Source organism: Podarcis melisellensis, assembly GCF_964234715.1.
Source record: "Podarcis melisellensis genome assembly, chromosome: 2".
Taxonomy (NCBI): Eukaryota; Metazoa; Chordata; class Lepidosauria; order Squamata; family Lacertidae; genus Podarcis; species Podarcis melisellensis.
The window spans coordinates 79,492,801-79,516,456 of record NC_138529.1 but is presented as its reverse complement, the minus strand read 5'-3'; the positions used below and the strand labels follow the sequence as shown (position 1 = coordinate 79,516,456).

The window sequence follows — 23,656 nt, the reverse complement described above, 5'->3', positions numbered from 1 at the left end:
AAGGAGTAGAGAACCTGTGGCTCCTTCAGATGTTGCTGGACTAAAACTCCCATCATCCCTGATTGTTGGCCATGCTGGCTGGGACAACTGGGAGTTGGAGTCCAACAACAACAGCAGGGTGCAGGTTCCCTCCTCTTGCTTAAGGCTCAGTTAGAATGCCACACTAAATTGTTGTGAAAATGATTAAGTACTCTCAAGAAATGTGCACAGTTTAAGTGATACATAGATCACTATCACGTGCAATGGACCTGGATGTGTTCTCTATGTGTATGTGTCCTCAACAGAAAATATATATCTCCATCCAACTGTTGCCTTTTGATGTGCACCTGCCTATGTGGTTGTTTCACATAACTAATTGGCCACAACTATAGGGTCACTACTATTCAGAATGATTGTATTTTGACCCCTAGAAGCTAGGAGTTTAACCATTAAACTTACCTGAAAAGACTTAATAAATGTCCACAACAAAGTTCTTATCCCTTCACCCCTGCTGAGGAGCTTTACCAATCGCATCACTCGAAAAAGGCGGAAAAAGGTGATGGAGATTCTAGCACTCTCTTCATTGTTCTAAAAGGATATGATGGAAACATCAGATCAAGCAAAATGCAGAACATGCAACATTTCAGGAAAAGAAAAACAACAATAAATGCAGAGGTGAAAGAGGTAAGATTTGAAAATGTGTCTCTGGGGTCTTTTCCCACTTTATAAACATGGTATGACAGGAAAAATTACATGCTAGCACACAGGACCTGTAGAAATGCTTCACACAATGCATGCATTTCCAAGTTTTCCAGTTTGTTAATAGGGTCACGTTGGGTTTGTCTGTAGTAAAGTTTGATAGGTACATCGACAACAAAACCAAATCACTGCATACACCTTTCTAGTAGGACAATCATGAAAAAAATACAGAAAAAACCAGTGGAGAAAAGAGACATGGTAAAAAAAATAAACTCAAGTAGAGGTACAATCAATCACTGGGGTCAGTTTACTAATCTTACCCCAGACTCATCAGTTGTGACAGTGACAGTTTCAGTTGGCTTTGGCTTTAAAAAAATTAAGAACATTATATATTAAAATCAAAGCAAAGACCTTTAAAAAATAATGTATGTTGACTATAAAGGAGAAAAAATGCCTGTAGCTTGAAAAAATTATGAGCATAATATATTAAAATAAAAGCAAAGACCTTTGAAAATAATTCAACTTAAACACAAAGAGGAAGCAAGAACAGTTTGATAATTTGATGCTGATTGGAAAGGGGGAAAACACATGAAAAGCTCTGCTTTATCACTGCAGCTTACATTTCTGTGACAAATATTGCATACCTGCTATAAATAAATAAGAAAGAAAGTATTCGTTATAGCTGAATTATGAGAATGTACTAAAATTATGTAAGGCTTCCATAAAACACTGATTTTCAATTGGTGGGATGCAACACATAATTGTGTCGTGATCTGATGTAAGGTTGGTAGCAGCAGAAACACAACAACTATCTTTCTGAAGAAGAGAAAGACAAAAAGGAAGGAAGGAGAAACACAGACAGAAGAGAACAAATATATGTAAATCTATTGAAGTTAATAAATAACTGGGGATGAATTGCTGAATGGGCAATTCCCATGGCTCTGAGATGAATACTTGGCAAATTATCTTTGAGAAACAGCAGCTAACAGTTTTGAAGGCTGCATTTGGATATGTCAATATCCTAATGCAGACTCACATGCTCCCCAGTCCTTATTCAATATGGCCATAAGGAACTGAACTGAATTTCACATGTAGAAATACGGGTGGGGGGAGAGATATTTCATTTTAAATAACTATAGGATACTCAAATGAACCAACTTTAAGCCCTTGTTATGTAGCTGGCTTCTTCCAATAAACCATCATAAAGATTAACCACAGTTTATGACTCAGACAGAATACTAAGCTATGATTAATTAGAAATTGAAGCAATATTTAGTTTCTCCTTGAAGCTGTGCTAGAGGAAAGTGGAGACGGCAAACACAAACCCAAGGCTGTGCATGCAATGCTAAACCATAGTTGCATTTTTAACCATATTGTTGTGATTGAACTGTTGAATTGTTGTACCCTTGAGCCAGAGGCAGAGTGAGAGAGCCATGAGTTGTCGGATTCCCTCTTGGAATCCGATGCAGGCAGATTTCTTGCCTTTTGGAGAAACAGGTGCCTGCCATGTCTTTGTTAGAAGAGGTATTCCACAGCATGAGATCGGAGACACTCAACTTCTATTTCAAGGCAGCTGGTATTCTGAAACATGGGGAACCACTAACAATGCTCCTCAGGAAGATCACTGACTGAGCTGGGATTTAAAGTGTCCTGGACCCAAATTGTTCAGGGCTTTGTATATTAACATTATAACCTTGAACTTGGCCTGGTAGCATATGAGTAGTCAGCACAAGTGTTTTAGCAGAGTTACTGTGAGCTATCTGGCTCCATCAGCAATTTAGCCACTGCATCCTGCAGCAGATGGAGCTTCCAGACCAGACCCAAGAGAGAGAACTAGGCCTTGTGCTCCTTGGAGGAATGGAAAGATAAAAATGTACTAAATCACAACTTCTCTCCTGAAAAAGAGATGGATAATCCACTTGAGAGATTGTTGCAATGTACATGAGATCTCAACCCAGCTAAACTATTTCTCATTGGTCATGTGGGGACATAATCTGGTGTTGGATTGTTCAGAAAAGGAAACAGTATTTGTAGCTGTACTGTAGTGCTTTTAAAAAAGAAAGAAAGGGGACACCACAAACAAAATAGTAACAGGAATGGAAAGAAATTGTTTGCATAAAGTAATTTGCATGCACTGCCAAGTGAATGGAACATTGTTAGGGAAAGAACTGTGAAATGTTGACAGCGCATCTTTATGGTACAGTCTGATGCTGTGCACACAATTAAATTCATAGAGAATAAGGCTACCAATGGCTACTAGTCTACCTCAAGGGTCAGAGGCAACATTCCTAGGAGCGCCAGTCACAGGGCAGAACAGCAGAAGAGGACTCTTGTGCTCACTGCCTGCTTGTGGGCTTCCCATAGGCTCTGGAATGCTTTCTCTACACAGCTGGAAACTATAAACCAAGCTGCTTATTTAGGCCTTTGGGCACTTGTGCCACTGTCTGAATATTGGGGGCATGCTGTTTCATTGTATTTTTTGGTGTGTTGTGCTAATTTTAATTGAGATTTCAGCGTTTAGTTGAATTTTATCGTTCCCCATCCAGAGCTATCTGGGTATAGGGCAGGATATAGATAGACCAAAATAAAATAAACGGGCATCTGGTTGGCCACTGTGGGAAACAAGTTGCTAGGCATGCTTTTAGACAGGATGCCTTCTGCTGTCTGATCCAGACGTGCTCTTAATGCGCTCTTATGAGCACTCACTATCACTGTACGCATCATTACTTATTGCTAATCTTAAGAGAACAGAAGAATGGGAGTTAAGATATTGTGGTCAGATAGGCAAATCAATACAGGCAAGACAGGACAGGACAGAAAAGCACAGATCACATAATCACTTATACAGAGAGTGGAGAAGTTACGACTCACAAGACAGAGATAGCTGAGATATAAAAAAGGGCACTCAGCACTATCAGCCAACTATAGATACAGACAGACTCTTCTAAAGGCTCCACATGATTATGAAGTTACAGTATGACCTACTTATATCAACCACAGGTGCTATTTGAGCAGACACACAGACCGCCAAAATATTGATTGAACATTGGCTGAAGCACATGAGGTGCTGTCTCCTAACGTTTGTGCCTATGGAAGAAGAGGGCTACTAAATCGTCTTTTAATAGTTCCTCAAATAAAGCATGCTCGCTCTGCAACACAGATTTCCCATATGTAAAAAACCTTTGTTTATAAACTGCAGTTTAGCATAGCCTCAAGTGAGCTAAAAACTAGCAGTGTTTTGCTTATCTTTAAATGTTTTAATACATTTAAAATAGCACACACACACCTGAATATTACATACAGTGGTGCCCCGCAAGACGAATGCCTCGCAAGACGAAAAACCCGCAAGACGAAAGGGTTTTTCGGTTTTTGCGACGCTTCGCTAGACGATTTTCCCTATGGGCTTGCATCGCAAGACGAAAGCCCATAGGGAAATCTCGGGGACCTTTTTTTAAATGCTGGCGGTGGGGAGCAAAGCCTTTTCCCCCCCTCCGGACTTCAGAAGAGGTCCAGGAAGGCCGGCGGGGGCGAAAGGCTTTGCTCCCCACCGCCAGCATTTTAAAAGCGGTCCGGGATAGCAGGGAAGCGCTTCCCGCTATCCCGGACGGCTTTTGAAGGCAGGCCGGGGGGGCAAAGACTTTTGCCCCCCGGCCGCCTTGGGAAGAGGTCCTGGACCTCTTCCCAAGGCGGGCGGGGGGCAAACGTCTTTGCCCCCCCTGCCTGCCTAACCGGGGGCTTTTAAATCGCCCCGGGACTGTCCGGGCGATTTAAAAGCCCCCGGACGGCTTTTGAAGCCTCCCCCGGCCGCCCGGCATCGGAACGATGTCCCGAAGCCGGGCGGCGGGGCGGGAAAGCCTTCCCCCGCCGCCCAGCTTCGGGGCATCGTCCCGATGCCGGGCGGCGGGGCGAGAAAGCCTCCCCCCGCCGCCCGGCATCGGAACGATGTCCCGAAGCCCGGCGGCGGGGCGGGAAAGCCTCCCCCCGCCGCCCGGCTTCGGGGCATCGTCCCGATGCTGGGCGGCGGGGCGGGAAAGCCTCCCCCTGCCGCCCGGCATCGGAACGATGTCCCGAAGCCCGGCGGCGGGGCGGGAAAGCCTTCCCCCGCTGCCCGGCTTCGGGGCATCGTCCCGATGCCGGGCGGCGGGGCGGGAAAGCCTCCCCCCGCCGCCCGGCATCGGGACGATGTCCCGAAGCCCGGCGGCGGGGCGGGAAAGCCTCCCCCGCCGCCCGGCTTCGGGGCATCGTCCCGATGCCGGGCGGCGGGGCGGGAAAGCCTCCCCCCGCCGCCCGGCTTCGGGGCATCGTCCCGATGCCGGGCGGCGGGGCGGGAAAGCCTCCCCCCGCCGCCCGGCATCGGAACGAAGTCCCGAAGCCCGGCGGCGGGGCGGGAAAGCCTCCCCCCGCCGCCCGGCTTCGGAACGACGTCCCGAAGCCCGGCGGCGGGGCGGGAAAGCCTCCCCCCGCCGCCCGGCATCGGAACGATGTCCCGAAGCCCGGCGGCGGGGCGGGAAAGGCTCCCCCTGCCGCCCGGCATCGGAACGATGTCCCGAAGCCCGGCGGCGGGGCGGGAAAGCCTCCCCCCGCCGCCCGGCATTGGAACGATGTCCCGAAGCCCGGCGGCGGGGCGGGAAAGCCTCCCCCCGCCGCCCGGCTTCGGGGCATCGTCCCGATGCCGGGCGGCGGGGCGGGAAAGCCTCCCCCCGCCGCCCGGCATCGGAACGATGTCCCGAAGCCCGGCGGCGGGGCGGGAAAGCCTCCCCCCGCCGCCCGGCTTCGGAACGACGTCCCGAAGCCCGGCGGCGGGGCGGGAAAGCCTCCCCCCGCCGCCCGGCATCGGAACGATGTCCCGAAGCCCGGCGGCGGGGCCGCGAAGCCTGGGCGCGCTGGGAACTCTCCACAAGGAGCGCTCCCGCTCCTTGCGGAGAGGTCCGCGAAGCCTGTCCTGGACCTCTTCTGAAGGCAGGCGGCGGGGCAAAAGTCTTTGTCCCCCCCTGCCTGCCTTCCCAGGGGCTTTTAAATCGCCCCGGACAGCGGAGAAGTCCTCCGCTGTCCCGGGCGATTTTAAAATGCTGCCCGCTAGAAGAGGTCGGGGGAAGGCGGTTTCCATAGGAACGCATTAATTGATTTTCAATGCATTCCTATGGAAAACCGTGCATCGCAAGACGAAAAACTCGCAAGACGAAGAGACTTGCGGAACGAATTAATTTCGTCTTGCGAGGCACCACTATATTAAACTTTTACTCACATTTACTCAGAAAACAGGTTCACTATGTTTAGTAGTGTTTACTCCCAGGTAAGTATAGTTAAGACTGCAGCCTAATTAATAGGCAATAGTCCTTCTCAGGTGCCCATTTGAGCAAAATGGATGATGGTGGCAGGAACACCTTAACCTATGTGTATTCATTAGAGAAGTGCTATTCAATCTTGGGTTCTCAGGTGTTGGACTACAACTGTCATCACCTGCCTGGGAATGATAGGAGTTGTAGTCCAACAACATTTGGGAACCCAAGGCTGAAGAACACTGCATTAAAATGCTTGAACAGGGACCCTGCATCATGCATGCTGTACCTTCCTTCTTACCTCTCGTCACCTATTTTGCATCTGTAAAGATTTTGTATATTTCATATACGTATCGTAACTCTCAATGCTAATTTCCTCAGTTTGCCTACAGCAGCGGAGGCCACTATACTGGGATGTACTCAAGTTTACTTTTTAATTTTGTATGCCTTCTTAAGAATGCTTACCGTCCAATCATTAAGCTAGAAAAATGCAACCTGTGCTGCTGATAGAAGTAGTGTGACTCATGAAACACGTTGGCGAATCATTTGTCCAACCATTAAGGGCAAAACAATCTTCTGTCCAATCAATATTTAAGAAACACATCATCCTCAAACAAACAGTGGGACAGGTATTCAGGAGAATGACACAAAATTCTGTTTGTTTTTCTGCTTAAAGGAGGAACTTTTCTCTGTCCCTTCCTGTCATCACATATCTCCTTTGGCTTTAAACGAAGCAGTCTTAATCATCTGTTTGTAGTAGCTAACCTGCAACTGCTGAGGATAGGGTTATGATGCCCTAGACATGGGATTGTTTGTTAAGAACAACACCATGAGAGTGTTGCTGCTACTATCATGCTTAAGCATGCCCCATTCTAAACCCTGGGCCACTATATATAATCTTCATATTTGGCTATTAGGGCTTTCGTCACAGATGATAGCAACCAACTACAGTCTGAATACTAATGTGGCATTATATTGGATCATCCAGAGCTAGTAGAGCTGTATCATTCTCATTCCTTAAGAACTTCATTCTTCTTCCCTAGGGTGAAACTGAGAACCACCAATAGAAAACAATGGAGAAATCCAAAACTATATAGCAGTGCATACACGTGCACAGCCAAACAGCAACAAAGACAGGAGCTCAGGCCTTTGGCATTCAGTGGGAACCTGGAAGTTCTATCTCCAGACAGGATGCAAGTTGCTATAGACTTTTTTTATCTCTATAGGTTTAATTGTTATATTTATTCTTTAAGACCTAAACCTCACAGGTTCATGTCAAACCATTGCTAAAAATGCCTTCTTTTTTTAATTAACAAACTAATATGCTTTTGAGTACCTAGGAAATCACCTGCCTCTGTGGAAACTACTTCCATTTTGGGACGGTCCAGTTTCACTTCTAAACTGATGGCATCCAACCATCTGAATTTGCTGTTAAGAGGGAATGATTGCAGTAGTTTATACTGCAACAATTATCGGGGCCAGCCCACTCATGAGATAAGGTGAGGTAACGGCCTCATGCGGCAAGACTGACAGGAGCAGCAGATCCCAATGTAGATCTTTGTTCCGCCCTTGTTCCTGATGTTGATCTTCTACTCACCCCTCCCTGATGGGTAGGGGGGCACCATTTTGTGGATCATCTCAGGTGCCAAATGTATTGGGCTGGCCCTGATCATTATACAGCTACAATCCAAATAACCCTATTAACCTGAAAGGATTTGCTTTCTAAGGGGGGGGGGATCACATTTCCATTAAAAAATTGGATTCAGAAATCTGAGCATTGAAAAAGAAAGTTTCTCCACAATTGAGTTTCTTGTTGGGGATTCAGGAAAAGCACCTTTTCTGGAGATGCCCTCAGCCGTACCAAGTCATGCTCACCTCCATCTTTATTCTAATTTCACACTGTTTGTTTGCATCAGTCTGTCTCAAGAAACAATGGAGTGTGTCTCTGGGGGTGAAGTCAAACCACTGCATTAGCAGCACTGAAGTGACCTCCCCAAGGCACAAGCCTGGGCAGTGTGTATGGAGGTCCTGGGCTGCCCAGATGGCAAGACCACCCTTCTCTTGGCCTCACTGATGTGGTCCAAAGGAAAGGAAAGCAGTATGTTTGGCACCAGCTGGCTGCAGCAGTTCCTGGAAGGAGACATACAAGGTGCCTTCCAGCCACCATTTACCACAATAATAGTCCACCAAATCCTATATGGGTGGATATTTTATTTGGTTGTTTCAGATAACTGACACTCCTCCCTTCCACTTAAAACACAGCCTAATGTGACTTACAAAAGTGTTAAAAACAAGAAGCACAAAACACAAAAAATTATAAAAAGTAACAAAATAAATAAAATAATAAAAACTAAAATAAGGTAATGCTGCAGAGTTAAAGTCACTGAAAATATTACAAAGTGATTGTAAGATCAATGAACCAAGAAGAACACATACATCAGCTTCAGTTGTTTTTGGTTTAGTATTCATGTGTTAATTAATTCTAGATAAAAATTACACAAGCACTCCAAAAAGAGCCACCCTTGTGATGAAACAGCACTTATGTGAGGGATGGTTGCACTTCTTCATGCCTACTCCTGCTTCTATTTAACAATCATTTAGTGCCAAAGTGAACCAGGTGCTTCTTAAGAAAAACGCCCCATATTCAACACTACTGGCTTGATGTTTTAGTGCAAAACTGGAAGGGCAGGAAATGAACAAAGCCAGTTATTTCCCCCCTATGTCAAAGAAGCATGAACCTTGCCCTCCAGATTGTGCACAAATGACACTGGTCCTGTAGTCCTCTTTCCAACGCACTGTGGACAATTAGGGAGGGGAAAATAGAGGGCCACTGTAGTTGGCATTTAATTATATCTCACCACTCTGGGAATCTGAGATGCAATATAAAAATGCTATTTACATTAAAGCATTATCAAGTAATTTGCTTCTTGGCATGTATGGACTGTAGTGGTTGGAAGTGTACTGGATACAGTCTCTCCAAAACTACCAGCCAGAGGTAGAAAGTCCTGTTAACTAAGTTTGTTCATGATGCTTGTGGTTGTAACCCTGTGACCTCTGGGAGATGGGTGGCATGTAAATATAATTGCTCAATAATCTTCAGGAAACTTTTCAGGTGATAGCAATATGATTAGGTTTTCTTAAGCAAATTCCATCCGTTTACTTGAGACCCTGTTTCATTGTAAACATGTTTACTGCTAATGAAGTTCACTAGATAAGAGATATAAGAGAGCAGATAGTTGTCAGGACTCCTGAGAAAGCAAGGCAGCAATCACCTAGTCCTGAATACCACCACCTGGTCCTGACCAGTGAAGGAACTGAAAGGAGGTAATCCGCAATTGCAGAAAACCTCAGATCAGTTGATACTTTCAGGACGTGGGAAAGACTTTTGGGATATGTTTGTTTGCTGTGCTGAGCAGCTTTAAGACTCTGCTCTTACTGTCTATGTACCTTTTGCCCTAACCTCAACAACTACTAAGTCTGACAACTACTAAGTCTGACAGTGCACCCCTTCAGTGCTTTCTGTTAGCAGTCCATCAAACAGGCAAAGTAAATGGCATTTATAAAAAATAATAATCAACCTGCTCTTTCTTCTACACCACCATGACTGAAGCTTTTTAAAAAATCAAGCAGTGTAACACAAAGTGAACATGCTCTTGAGGAACCCCGCAATAGCCATCCAAACTGTTTCTTACCCTTGACATGCTAAAATTGAGAACATGACAATCCTTACAGGGCCAAGGCGTCTGAATGTCCCAAAACGGCATTTCAGAACTCGTCCAACTAATTTCTTTCAAGTGAGGTGAAAGTTTGGTGGTTATTTATAGTACATATGTATAGAGGTGTAGCACAATTATGGCCCACTAGGATATCCAAGGAATGGTACGAAATAGGCCCTTCAATTAATAATTATATAGTTGGTCTCCAGAATGTAATGTTCACGAATAACTCACATGTCTGAGTGAGATGGAACCATTTAGATGACTAGAGTCGTTCAGGGGTTTTGTGTACAATGTGGCATTTCCTTTAGACAAAATGTGAGCAAATATACAAAGATATGTTATGGCCTTTAACAGACCTTTTGATCTGTAAACTCTTATACCGTATATATTCACTTGCCTTTAAAAATTTCTAAAAGTAAAATGAACATGAAAACCAGTTAAAACAACACAACAGAAATGCATGAAATTCAGCAGTATTGCAATATAGCACAATATTTGAACTATAATTCTCACAACACACCTAATCCTGCAGGCTTTGGTTCAGAATGGAGTAGTGGCTAAAGTGCTGGGTTTACATGTGGGGAACCCCGATTGGTCTAGAAGTTCATTGCAGAGCAAGTAGCTCTCTCTTAGCATAACCTATCTGACTGGTTACCGTAAGGTTAAGGTACCTGTCCCTGGGTTTATTGAAACAAATGCAACAATAAACATTGAAGTGGAGTTTCAAGACATTTTCTAGGCTTTCGAGTGTATCCTACAGCAGTTTCCTGTCCCTCTCCTCCCCAAAGTTTCCCTGGAAGCTTGGTGAACTTCATTTCCCAATCCTAGAGTATCACAAATATTATAACACTGACACATATTCGCAATGCTACAATAGAGTAGAATATAATAGTATTTAAGAAGTCCAAGTTGCTCACTTGTATAAATGTGTCAAAATCGTTCTTGTACAAATGACTATTGATATTATTTTGATATAGCAAATCTTGCCATCCTGCAAATTGATGTCACCATCTTGTTTATGGGCCTAGAGCTACTTCCATTTCCAAGAATGCACCACCATGGAGACACTGCTTTCACATAAGAAGCATGCAGTTAGGCAAATTTAAAGATGACAGCTTGTACTCGAGACACTGAAAGGAAACTCAAATGGTACCTTATTTTAAATGGGACGTGTTTTGTGGTCTTGCATGCTCATGCATCATTCCTAGTTCCTTGCCCCACAGTAGAAATTAATTTTGGTCCCACTAGGCACATCAAGTTGTATCGTGGATTTCTCTGAATCCACTATTTGACCCTCTGTTTCAAAAGAGGGAGGCAAACAAATTCAGAGAAATCCACGATAATTCAGATTAATATGGTATTTAGCCAAGTTGTTCAATGCTTCTGGAGAGCCAGCATGCTTAACTCAATTGTATGTCAAGACGCAGGTCAGAGAAACCTGGTTAGCTTCAAATCTCATTGGCTAACTTTCGCCCAATCATCTTCTCTCACACTACCCAACCTACAGGGTTGCTGAATGAGAATAAAACAGGAAAAGGAAAACCATTTACACCAATCTGAGTTCCTTGGAAGGATGATGGGATAAAAATGTAATCAATATTTTTACCCAGAGAGGATGGTGCATACGTGTGCATGAGCCCAATGCTCTACATATCAAGTTCAGAAACTAATGCCTAACCAGCCTCCTCCTCATTTCTAAAACAAGTTAAGGAATAAGGATAAGTTAAAAATTATTAGGCATGGATCTGGTCATTACTCTAGTGAGGAGTATTAATCTATTCCTGTCCCAATATATATGACAAGGTTTTAGGCCCTCATTACAGAGGATTTCAGTCATTACTGGATTAAGAAAACATCAAAGAGAAGGCACATTGCTTGTTTAAAACAGCATTTTAAGGTTAGAGTAAAAATAGTGTATAATTTAATTGGGGGGGGGGGTAGTATTTGAAAATATTAAACTTTAATTTTAAAGTCTTCTTGGCCACTCTCAAGAACAGCATTTTTCTAGGATTATAAATAACCTGACATTATTATCTTTAAAAGAAGAAGACACAGATTATTATAGATGTTATTAGTACACAGTGTGAAAGTATCTATTCATTGCAAGTCAAATGTGTAAACTACAATATATGCTAAGCTGTCAGCTATGTTTACAGCAGGCAGCTCAGTTCTTAAAGAGACTGGATATGTTTTCAAGGAAAGTATTTTTTGCATAGGGTTGAGCATCTGAGTATCTGCTATTCTGAATTAGTTATGTTTTGGGCTGAAGTATTGCTTGGTGAACAAATCTTTATGTGCCCCTAAATGCAAAAACATTGAGCAAGCAAGAATCAAAAATATTCCATTTTATTACATCTGGAAGTCCAGGTTTTGAATCTGGAGCACCTTTTCTTCTAAATGAGGAATGTGCAAATAGAAAGGGAGGAATCCAGCATCACACTCTTACTGTTCTATCAGCAGAAGTTTTAAGCTTGCCAGACAAAATGATCCCCACTCCCCTCTCATGCATGCTGTTCTGGGGGTTCTCCAAACCCACCCCAGTTCTTTGCTTCATCTGTGCCCGCTAACCTTTACCAGCTGATAATCAGTGACGGGACTTCCTGGGCCCTACTTTCACTGTCCCCTTTTCTTCAATATTTAGAGGCCACAGAGCAGTAGAATGTGCCAAGATCTGTGTATGTCTCAAGGGCAAAGAGGAGAATCTGTTCAATCAAAGTTTCATTCAGATGAGAAACCCTCATGTGTGAGATATATGCATGAAAATAAAATTTGGTGGTTTCTGTGTGCTTTCTTATGAACACTGTACTCCAGAAAGCCAGAGGACAGTATTTCTATGGGACAATAACACATGGCATCTGCTAGGTATTAAGATTCAAGAATCAATTTTGAAAGTCTTATGTCTTCTTCCATGAGTTGGAAGTATGGCCACCTGAATTCTAAGCCCTCTTGTACTTGTGGAAGTTCCCTATGTGTTTTAGAACCCTGGAAAATTAAGAGTTCTAAAATGTGTGGGAAGGCTCCAACAATCAAGGATGTTTCCCAATTCAGACCTTTGTCCTCTAATTTATAGAGAACAACAAGAACAGTGAGTTCATTTAAGTCTGAAGAGGATTTAAGATTTCAAAAAATCTCCAGAACCCTGAACTCAGAGATGATGGAAGAGAAGGGTTATTTATCTGTGCAAGTGAATGTCTAAGAAGGGGAAAAACTCTAATTTGGAAACTGCTTGAATCCTGTTGGACTTGAATAAAATCTTTCGTGGAGCTCTATAACCCTCAGGAAATGGGAACTATCTACCTACTATCTACCTTCTGATGGAAATATGGAGACTGTTTCCTTTGGGAGAAGAGGAATAAGGTATTTGGAGGCAGGGCAGCAAGCAGCAGCTCTATGTGCTTAGCAATAACTCCAAAAAAATAGCTTAGAAATACACTACAATTGCATCGCAGACATGGCCAATAAAGTGAATTCTCCAAAAGCAATGGAGGTTCCCCAGTTGCTTACACTAATCAGGTCTAGGCAACCTATGAGTCATCAAATCAAGTTCAGCCCCTCAGCCATTTATTTTTAATCCCAGGCAGGCAACAAAGCAGGAAGTTCACTCAGCCCCAATCCAGCTACTATTTATAGTTGGTCAAATATGAGACACTGGAGAATCAACAGGTTGTACAGGTCTGAATTTCCTTTGGACACCTTTGTAATAGGATGGCCTTGAATTCATTCTGTCTTAGCTTTTGTGCATCCGTCAGCAGCCATTACTGTGTTAATGATAGAACCACTGCTTCACACAGTACTAAAACAATTCATTCCTCGGAAACAAAACCAAAAAGGGTGTTGGGATTCATGGGTCGTTAATTCTATTTCTACTTTTCTATTCTATTCTGAAGGACAGTGATTACTTTGTAGTGGGGTGAATGGTGGTTACTTACATTAACTTCTGTTATAGCAATATCAACGACGCTACCAACAACAATTAAGGCATCAAAAGTGTTCCATGCATCAGTGAAATAGTGCTGTTAGGACAAGCATTCAGTAGCACGAGAAAACAGAAACAGAAAAGAAAGAGAAGAAAAAGGACAGTGTTATAACACAGAAACACAATCTGAGCTTCCGCAATGCACCAGTACTGCATTTTTCACCTCAAGTCTGAGAAAATGGGAAGCCAACAGCAGCTAGTTGTTTTCCTAAATTGCCATAGCTGAACTATGAATGGCTTGCATTCAGTTTACAAATACATCCAAATTCTGTGACTTGTCCAGATAATAGAAATAAGTAGAAAAACAGAAAAGAGAGAAGTGGGACTGAAGGGGTTTGGCTAGGGTATACTCACATCGGCTTCACTGAGAACGATGTCTACTATGCTGCCAATAACGACGAGGGAGTCAAACGAGTTCCAGGCATCACTAAAATAGCCCTGAACAGAGCAGGCAGGGTGCAAACGTTTGTGATTACACATGAAATGTCAAAATATTTGCATACTTCTGTTTAGTTTTTTTCATAAACAGAAATTACTTCAAACAAAAATCCATGGTGTCATGAGAAAAACCAAACAATATTGTCTACTGAAGGAAAGGCTGATATGTGACATGATTTGATCCCCACATGCTGACAGGAATCTGAAGAGCAGTGAATCTGTGAGCAGTGTAAACAGGTTTGTACAGGACAGGGTGGAAATTGGATTCTGTTGGTGGGTCTGATTAGGCCCACAGGCCAGAAGTTCCATACCCCTGCCCTCAGAGGAGTTCACCTTCCAATCCTTTTCCAAAGGGTAAAAGGTTGGAAACTATACTACAACTTAGGGTGGCTATTCTCTTCTCCCAAACTACTGGGGCTGGAGATAGGCAGATTAATCTATTCCCACTCTGAAAATTTCACACGGGCTTATTCATAAATCCATTCCATCTGCCTTCTGCATTATTCTGTGATTATTTTTTAAATGAAATATTTAAATGCATTTACACTTCTAAATGTATTTTAGGCCAAAATACACATTTTTTAGGGGGGGAGGAATGGTACATTTTTTGAACCAAGCAGTGGATTACAAAATTTGTATAAGTGCACAATCCCAGGGGCTCATTAGATTTTGATCCACACATTAGGCCCAGAGTGTGCATATCATGTCAGTTTGCACCGGAAATGACAGAAATCAAATTCCTATAGCATGCCTATTTGGGGGGAAAGCTGACACTTGGGCAGCAGTAAGATCAGTCAGTTGCAAATTGCCTCCCCCAGGTTTCTTGTACAGGATGTCCTTCCATACTCTGATGCATCACCATTATTGTTTATGGAAAAAAAATTCCCTGTAGGCATGAGCTGTGAAAAAGCTAAAATTACAGCACTCAGAAGATTCAGGGGAGAAGGAGATGTAAATGTGTGCTTCTACGAGTTGAGAAAGCTAACATAGTACTGAAAATCAAAAGATCAGCAGAGTAGCAGTGAAACATATGTGTGGGATAAAGTAGGGTAGCCAACCCAAAATTGCACCACTCATATGCAGACGGATTTGATAGCTGTATGATTAAGATTCCTTAAGAAGTGCTTGAAAATGAACCAAGTCAGTTTGAAATGGAAAAAGATGGTGCTCAGAACAGAAACACTGCGACATAATGGTGAAAGGCAAGACAGACTACATAAAGCTAATGGGCAGCATTTAAGCCCCTTGCTCGTTTTAAGCTACTTGTGTGTGCTTATTGAGAAATATTTTTAAAACAGCTTTGAAACAGTTCTGCTCTGTACTATTAGTGTATCTTTTAATCTCAAATTTGGGAAGGAAAATAAAAACAAACAAACCAGCATAACTAGCACTTCCAGAGTTTATTACTTGGGTTATTCCAAACCACCAGATATTTCTGAAGACTCATCTGTTCAATGAAATATCTAAAGGGTATGGAGTTTTATTATCAGGTTCTTTCCTGATAATCCCATGATTATCCCATGAAGAGAGGGCCTAAGAAATACAGTCTTCATTTTTCTTTGTAATTTCACATTCTGTTCTTACAATATTAGCATAAAAAAGAATTTCAAGCAATATAAGGCATTGTGAGCCATGTTTCTATTAGAATCATAGCTTTGGAACTCATTGGTTTGGGTCCTATGTGACAACTTTCAAGTATTTGAAGATTAACCATGGACAGGAATCAGACGCCCCTGAAGAAATGCTGATGGGCTGAAAACCTTCCCCTCAAGCAGAACATGAGTTAGTGAGCAGGAGGCAATTAGAAGACCCTATCATCGTGGTGTGAGAGTCTTGTGCAGACTTTCTAGGTGGAAGGAATTAGTCCAATGGAGATACTATGGGACCTGCTAGAATATTGGAACAACATGTCACATATCAATCTGTTAAGGCAAACCTTTCCTGTCAGCGTGTACAAATATTGTTCCCAGCAATGTGCAAAGCCAAAGCAAGCAAACATAAAAAAATAAATAGATAACACTAAGTAAAAGAAATAAAGATGACTCTGGAAAAGGGAGAATGCAATATATGGACAAGTCACAGCAAGTATACTTAAATCACACATCTCACAGCTTTCATCACTGCAAAAACCCAATGTACATCTACTTACTAGGTATCTTTTCTTTTTTGGCACACAAATCTGATTCAAAATGGCAAAAGGAAACAATTCCATATCTAATTAGGCAACAGTTGTCTTTCATGAAATTATACATCTAACATTAGTTTCAGCTGGCATTAAAACACCTTTATTTGCAAATTTCTCATCACCAATTCAGAATGGTCAAGCACTGCGCATGGTATGGATGTTCTGTAATTGGATCGCCTGATCAGGACCAGCCCAAGAGGTGAAGGACAAGATGGCACCCTCCCTCCCATTTCACATACGAAAGCCAACCAAACTGATAGTTTAATCTTACTTCAATGCTGTCAGCAGCAGAACATCCTCCACTGCACCTGAGGAAAGCAGGCTAGCTTAAGGAAAGCAGAACAGGTTTCATGGCTCTGCCCTTCAACAGGTCCTCACCCATCTTTGCCCCTTGTCTTTGATGCCTGAAGTGACCACCTCTTCTAACAGTAGGACTAGCCTATGCTCCCAATGCTGTTTAATTTCTCCAAAACCAGGCATGGCCCCTTCAATTTAGTTTAGGGCTACAGTGAGGGGCACTGACCTTCTTCCTTTGCACTACTGCCTTCACCTAAACTACCCCTTCCAAAGCTGGTATCAGCTGCAGAGGGGAAAACTTAACAGAGTTTAATCCATATAGTTCTCTTTCACAGCTAAGAGCACCTTGGAGGAAGGGGGACACTGGCTAGTAATCAATGTGGGGCGGAACCTCACCCTTATTCCAAATTACCTCTTCCCCCAGGTGCTTTTAATAAAATAAGAGGTTGTTCCAACAGTGGAACTTCCACGAACACGTAGGCTGACTCTCCTTTCTGCAGGGAGAAGAGTATCGATGCAGCACGCTATTGTTCTCCAAAAAAGGAGGAAGATGCTTTTTATTTATTTTTTGCCTCCAAAGAAAAAACAGCATTTTAAGTCAGGGTGGGGAGGCCAAGGTTCAAAGGCCAGATGCAGCCTGTGGCTCCCATCCTTCCACCTGCCATGTAGGGCTATTTTCAGGAGCTTCACAGCTGGAGAAGGAAGGCTTAGCCTTCCCCATGCACTGTAACTTTCTACGGAATATGCCCTACACAGTGCAAGTAGACGTGTGTGGTGGGAAATTCCTATAAGAACTAATAGAAGGTACAGTATTTTTAAGTCTAAAGGTGTACGGGTGGAAGTTGGGGGTGAGAGGCTGGAACTGTGCATGACGAAAGAGGTGTGTGTGTGAGTGAGTCAGTCAGTCAGTCAGTGAGAGGATGGATGGATGTGTGTTGTGTGCAAGTGTGATTTGTGTATGTGGGCTGGCCACATCCACTTTGGTCTTGGCCACGACCAGTTCTGGAATGTGGCCCTCAGGCTGCAAAAGCTCGCTGCAAGGCCACAGGCACAAGAAAATGGTTGAAATTAGATCGTACATAAGAAATCTGCATCAAAATTATAAAATTTACAAATTCTGAATTTTTAAAAAAAGTTTTGGTTTCAAATTCAGGTTTATATGAAGTGCTCACCATTGCTCAAACCTGCTTGTGTCTTTGAAAATGAAAACAGCTGTCAAAAGAACCAATTTGTAAATACTTGTGTGTTCAAGCAGCTTTAATTTTGACCATTTATGTGACAGTGGTTTGTGATATTATGCTACTAAAGTGGTCAAGTGTGCTAGCTGATCCATAGTATTTATTTAACCTTAGTACTGTCTACAAAAGTTCATGAATAATTGTTGTGTTGTGTATGTACAATTTAAGGTGGTGGGAGAATACCTTTCAGCTCTCGAAAGGAATGATTTAGAAAGAGGGAATTTAACAACAATATACTCCTGACAGCATCTATTACTCAGCAACCATTTAAAAAACATGTCTACATCTCATTTCCTGCAGTTGCATGCACAGCATTATCAGATGGAATAGTTCTGTGAAGATTTCTCTGATACTTTACCACGAAACCTTGTTTGCTATTTGTCTCTTTAATCAGAAAAAACATGTGGTTTTAAAATAACTGATCCAAAGGCATAACTAATCCTAACTAAACAATGCAGATTCTCTTACCTTGGGCTTAAATGCAATGAGTTTCAGAAACATTTCAACAGTAAACACTGCAGTAAAAACCATATTTAGAATATCCATTGCATCATTAAAAGGTTTAGACTGCCCATAGTGCTGCAAATGAAACAGATGAGAAGAATATTCAGAATATTTGTAGGCAGTAAATAAAAACAAAAAACAAAAAACCCCTTAGTTCTTTTTATAATCTTGAACCAATGAATGTTCTTGTGCCTTTAACACCTGCACAAGGCTTCATCCTTAAATTATACAAGCAATTAGAATTCTGAATTATAATTAAGTCTACTGCAAAGTGGCTTAACATTAGTTTACATTACAGTTTCCATGTGTATTCTGTGCCTGTGAGTAATTGGCAGTTTGTTCAATTCCTACCTGCATAGCCAAGCATAGTGTGTTCAGCATGATGAGGACAAACATGATGTATTCAAAGACAGTAGAGTTCACCATATACCAGAATTTGTATTGGTATGGGTTTTTTGGAATGTATCTACGCAAAGGTCGAGCTTTCAAAGCATATTCCACACACTGACGCTATAAAAGGCAGAAATTTCAAACACAGCGGTGAGGGTCACAATTTAACTGGAAATGACATCAAAACAAGCTTCACATCAGAGAAGTAACCTAAGATACCTCCATTAGATGCAGGCTACCTCACATGTGGAGGGGTTTCCTATTTCTGAAACAATTTATTTATGAAAGAAAGACATGAATGTGTAGTATGGCCATGGTTAACTTTTCAGTTGCCTAAGTCTGCATGCTGCACTCTACCACTATCCAGTGATTGTTCATGAGGAAATTTATTCTTTAATAGAAATAAATAAAATGGAAGAGCATCCTCTTCTGAAACAACAGATACTACACGTCGGTTTCCATGTTAATAACATTTTAAAAGTGTATTCTTTATTACCTGATTTTTGTCCAGTTCACAGTTCTTGTATTCTTGTTCTCCCTGTTCTTGAAATGTAACGATGACAAAACCAACAAATATGTTCATCATGAAGAAAGCAATAATGATGATGTAGATGATAAAGAAAATAGAGATCTCCACTCTGTAATTGTAGATTGGACCTATGTTCTCTCCATTTGAATCTATAGCTTTATACAGAAGCCTGCATATTTTTTTTATAAAAAAAATAGAAAGAAGGTGATTTAAAGTAAAGAAGACTGAAAGTGTTAATTCTAGTTGCAACTGGCAGGTGAGAACTATGAAACAAGACTATTGTATTTACACATTTTGCAAAAGTTTCACCTAATTTAAAGTAAAAATGCAGAAGTTTCAATTTATTTTTTTTAAAGCTTTATTTAAAGACTAAATTATCTATTTGGAAAATCATCAGGAAACTTCACTGATCTTCCTAAGTGGGAAAAAAACCTCCAGGATAAATAATAAAAAAGTTATTAAGACATGTCCTCACTTCCCATTACCTTCAGTGAGAGTCAAGGATCCTAGTCCTTCCAAAAGTATCATGCCGAAAGGAAGATGATGTCCAACATAAGCAGCTGCTCACTATTTAAAAATAGCAGCAAAGACCTTCATAAATGGTATACTTACGCAGGCCATCCTTCAAAAGTAGAAACCGTAAAAAGAGCCATCATAGCAGTAAGCACGTTGTCAAAGTTGAAATCACTGTTCTGCCATACTCTCTCTCTCACCATTGGGCTCTCCACATCTCCATCTTTATAAACAATAAATATTCCCCTACGGGAGGAAAAAGCAGATAGCTACTGTGGAAATGCAATGCTTTTTTAAATAAAAACCACCAATTCAGGCAGATTAAGAGGAAAACGTTCGTACCGACATTCCACGGGGTTTTGTTTTGCTTCATCTGTGCACCGATAGAACTTTCCCTATGGATAAAACAGAACATGGAAGTAGAATCCATGGCACAGAACCATTAACTACTCGTTATCTTTTTTTACATGCATCTCTACTGGAGTTCAATAAGGCTTGCAAAGAATAATTTACTAGTGCAGTTCTCTGGAATTGCTAGGTTTGAGGCGGGGGCAGGGTTAGAATTCTCTTCTTACCTTAAAGAGCTGGACTCCAATACATGCAAACATGAACTGGAGCAGAGTTGTAACAATCATGATATTACCAATAGTTCGGATAGCGACAAAGACACACTGAACAACATGCTGTGGGGAAGTCAAGAAAATAAAGGGTCAGTGCAATTTTCATCGGGTGTTTTCATCATCATGCTCAATGAACTTGCATTTCATTAATTATTTTTTACAATGCATGTCATAGAATCATAGCATTATGGAGTTGGAAGGGACCGCAAGGGTCATCTAGTCCAGCCCCCCTGCAATGCAGGAATCTTTTGCCCAACATGGGGCCCGAACCCATAACCCTGAGATTAAGCATCTCATGCTTTACCGACTGAGCTCAGAACTAAGGGCCACTTGCTCCTAGATAAATGTGTATACGATTGCAGCCTAGCAAATTAAGAGATCTCATTGGCATTCCAAACAATGCTCTTTCAATTTCATCCTCAGAATTTGTAAGCAATAAGGAGCAGCATCTTAAAGGGTGATCTCACTGCTCTTTGTAGTGTTGCTATCACTGCTAGGCAATCTGAAACAGCTTCACTAGAAGCTAGCAGTGTGATCCTAGAAATGCCAACACAAAAGCAAGCCCTACTGAGTTTAGTGGGAATGACTCCCATGACAATGTATAGGTTTGCAGTCACAAACCTTTGCAACTAGAGCAGATGGGAAAGGTTTTCTGTTCCTTAAACCGCCTCAATGTAAATATTTCTGTTGCTCTGCAATAGCTGGGGCAAGGAAGAAGGTGGGCAAGGAATCCAGGACCAGATCCAGGGGAAACATGGAATAACAAGCAGCATACCACTCAGAGGAAAATGGGAAGCAGAAACCCTCTGTGATGCATGATGGCTACAAAGGAGACCCTATTAGGGTTTGGGGGAAGGCACACTATTTAACAAGAAAGGAGAGGGTCTTTTCAGCAGTGGTACCCAGTTTATGGAATAGCTTTACTAAAGATGCCTGCCTTGCACTTACATGGCAATCAGTACACATTTTGGTGTATGTAAATGAATAAAATGTTGCTGAATGTTGCTGAAAAGCAGTTTTATTCTAGGAAGCATAAACATTGGCTCCAAAGCCCCCATGACTTATTCATGTTTCTAACATTAATTAATGTTTCTAATGGTAAATGCCAACTAATGTTTCTAATGTTATTTGTTTGTAATTCAGAAAAGAAAATTCAGACAACAACCTTAAGTCCTTTTGCTCTGTTTATAGCCCTTAAGGGTCTTAAGACTCTTAAAACTCTCAGAATCTTCACAACTGAAATGGCGCTTGATCTAGATGAAAAGTAAAAACAAATAAAGCATTAACTTGCCATCCTTTAATTTCATTCATCAGCTCGGTCATACTCATGCACAACAGCTCATCACTTTTGAAATAATTTTATTTACTTATAGGAGTAAGTATTAGTGTATGAGTTATTTCAATTCTTCCTTTTCTTCCTCTTCTCCTTTGCTAAATAAATAAACCAACAGGGTGCTCAAGGGGGTTCTTATAAAGTGCTTTCAGCAACTTGTGAGTAATCTATCTAGCCTAGACAGGGCTGAGTATACTCCACATTTATAAAACAATGGTTCCAAGGTAAGTAGCTGCAGAAACAGTTATAGACCAGGCTCCAGTCAGGTTTGTCTCCAGCATAGGGATTGTGAACAATCTTAGAATCAAGCATTAATGACACCCCATTTGCAACCTGTAACCTTCTGACTAGCGCTGTGGGGAATCTTTCCTTGTTTTCTTCTTCTGTTCTACAGAGTTGTTGTTTTTTTAAAGAAAAGAAGCTAGACAGATTCAAAATCTGCACCTTCTATTGGAAGAACTTTCATCACAGTCATAAGGACAAATCACTTAATGAAACATGAAGCTTGCAACAGGTAAAGGGCCTGTTTCCAACATTTTGTCACTACTTGAGATTAAGAAACAGAACTCAGGATGGGGGTATACAGATGCAGGGTCAAGAAAATGCAAATAGAGTCAGGATTGGTTCACAATGGGAAGATAACAGATTTAGACTTCAGTTCCATTATGTCCCACAGCACACCTTTTTAACTTATTCTTGCATAAATGACCGGCTGTACAGGGACCCTGTACTACTCAGGATATTCCTTTGCTAGCATTTTTCTAGTTATTAAACTACACACTGGAAAAGCGAACATTCCCTTGTTTCCTTTCCTCAAAGTATAGCTATAAGATTAACAATTTGTTAATGGTCTATGGTTTTAAGCTTGTTCAGTCCAGGAACTATGGCAATTGTCTGCTTGTTGGTAGGCCAGTTATTAAATACAGAAATGAGTGCTACTTGTGTAACACATCGCAGATACACATAACAAGGAACAGCAGCAGCCCATAATATATTTATTGCAATACTTACTGAATGCCAAATGACACAAGAGACACACCCACTACCAACAAGTCCAGCAAATTAAAGTAATTTCGGCAGAAGGATCCTTTATGAAGGAATGCTCCAAACACTGTCAGCTAAAAACAGAAAGGTCATAGTTAATTATTTTGTTTCACCTCTGCTTGATTCACAAGGCTGTTTACAAGATGCTTGCACTGAATGAATCTTGCTTAGTGGAGAGACTGGAAAACTACAAAAAAGACCAAAATTAAAGAATTTGATTGATGCAACACTAATGCACATTTTGTCTTTGGCTATCCACAATAAAACACTGACAAATAAAATACTGTGGATTGAAAAATGCAGGCGCACACACAAAATGTAAGCCACCAGAAACTACGTTCATGAATCAGTAGCAGATGTTTCCTTTTGGTTACATAATGCTGAACAGCTAGGTTCTGGGTTTTTGATGTGTTCTAATTTTAGGGCACAATTCACTTCAAATGGCTATAGCACAATGTAGCATACACTAGAACAGAGGGTGGCTGACCCTTGGCCTAGGGGGGAAATGAGCAGGCTGGGGGTCATAGCACAGTTCAGGTGAGGAGGGGGTCTGTGTGTGGGGTGTGTGGGTGTGCGCGCGAGTGAGAGTCGCATGCACCATTGGTGTATGGTCCATGGGGCAAGGCTGAATGAGACCCTTCGGCCAATAAAAGGTTAGCAATCCCTGCACTAGAATGAGGAACAGCTGTGTTATAATCTAAACAATCTTCTTTACACCATATATCCCTTTATTTCAGTCCCCCTAATATCATGCTAAATAGTTTCCCACTTTCCTGGCAAAACATGCCAACAGAAGGGCTAAGAGACACGCCCTTTTCAAAATAGCATGCTCTGAAATGCTACACTGGTAGAAATATGAAACACATTCAGCACGTTTTAAAAACTAAAACTAAAACTAAAAACCTTATCCCTT

The 23,656-nt window shown here is 41.8% G+C and overlaps 1 protein-coding gene across 29 annotated transcripts in view; it reads right to left on the bottom strand.

Moving 5' to 3' along the window:
* Window positions 1-23,656, bottom strand: part of CACNA1D (calcium voltage-gated channel subunit alpha1 D) — a 188,681-nt gene that overhangs the window by 43,672 nt on the left and 121,353 nt on the right. For 7 of the 29 annotated variants that reach the window (XM_081898264.1, XM_081898276.1, XM_081898253.1 and 4 more), the window contains 13 exons: window positions 22,711-22,817; window positions 21,532-21,619; window positions 20,322-20,429; window positions 20,089-20,141; window positions 19,846-19,992; window positions 19,201-19,402; window positions 18,666-18,824; window positions 18,279-18,389; window positions 16,240-16,269; window positions 14,007-14,090; window positions 13,606-13,689; window positions 999-1,043; window positions 439-567 (listed from right to left, as the gene is read on the bottom strand). In XM_081898264.1, coding sequence (XP_081754390.1) covers window positions 439-567; window positions 999-1,043; window positions 13,606-13,689; window positions 14,007-14,090; window positions 16,240-16,269; window positions 18,279-18,389; window positions 18,666-18,824; window positions 19,201-19,402; window positions 19,846-19,992; window positions 20,089-20,141; window positions 20,322-20,429; window positions 21,532-21,619; window positions 22,711-22,817 — 1,347 coding nt within the window. The remainder of the gene's footprint in view (window positions 1-438; window positions 568-998; window positions 1,044-13,605; window positions 13,690-14,006; window positions 14,091-16,239; window positions 16,270-18,278; window positions 18,390-18,665; window positions 18,825-19,200; window positions 19,403-19,845; window positions 19,993-20,088; window positions 20,142-20,321; window positions 20,430-21,531; window positions 21,620-22,710; window positions 22,818-23,656) is intronic. The other 22 variants (XM_081898279.1, XM_081898271.1, XM_081898278.1 and 19 more) reach the window with 10 other exon arrangements.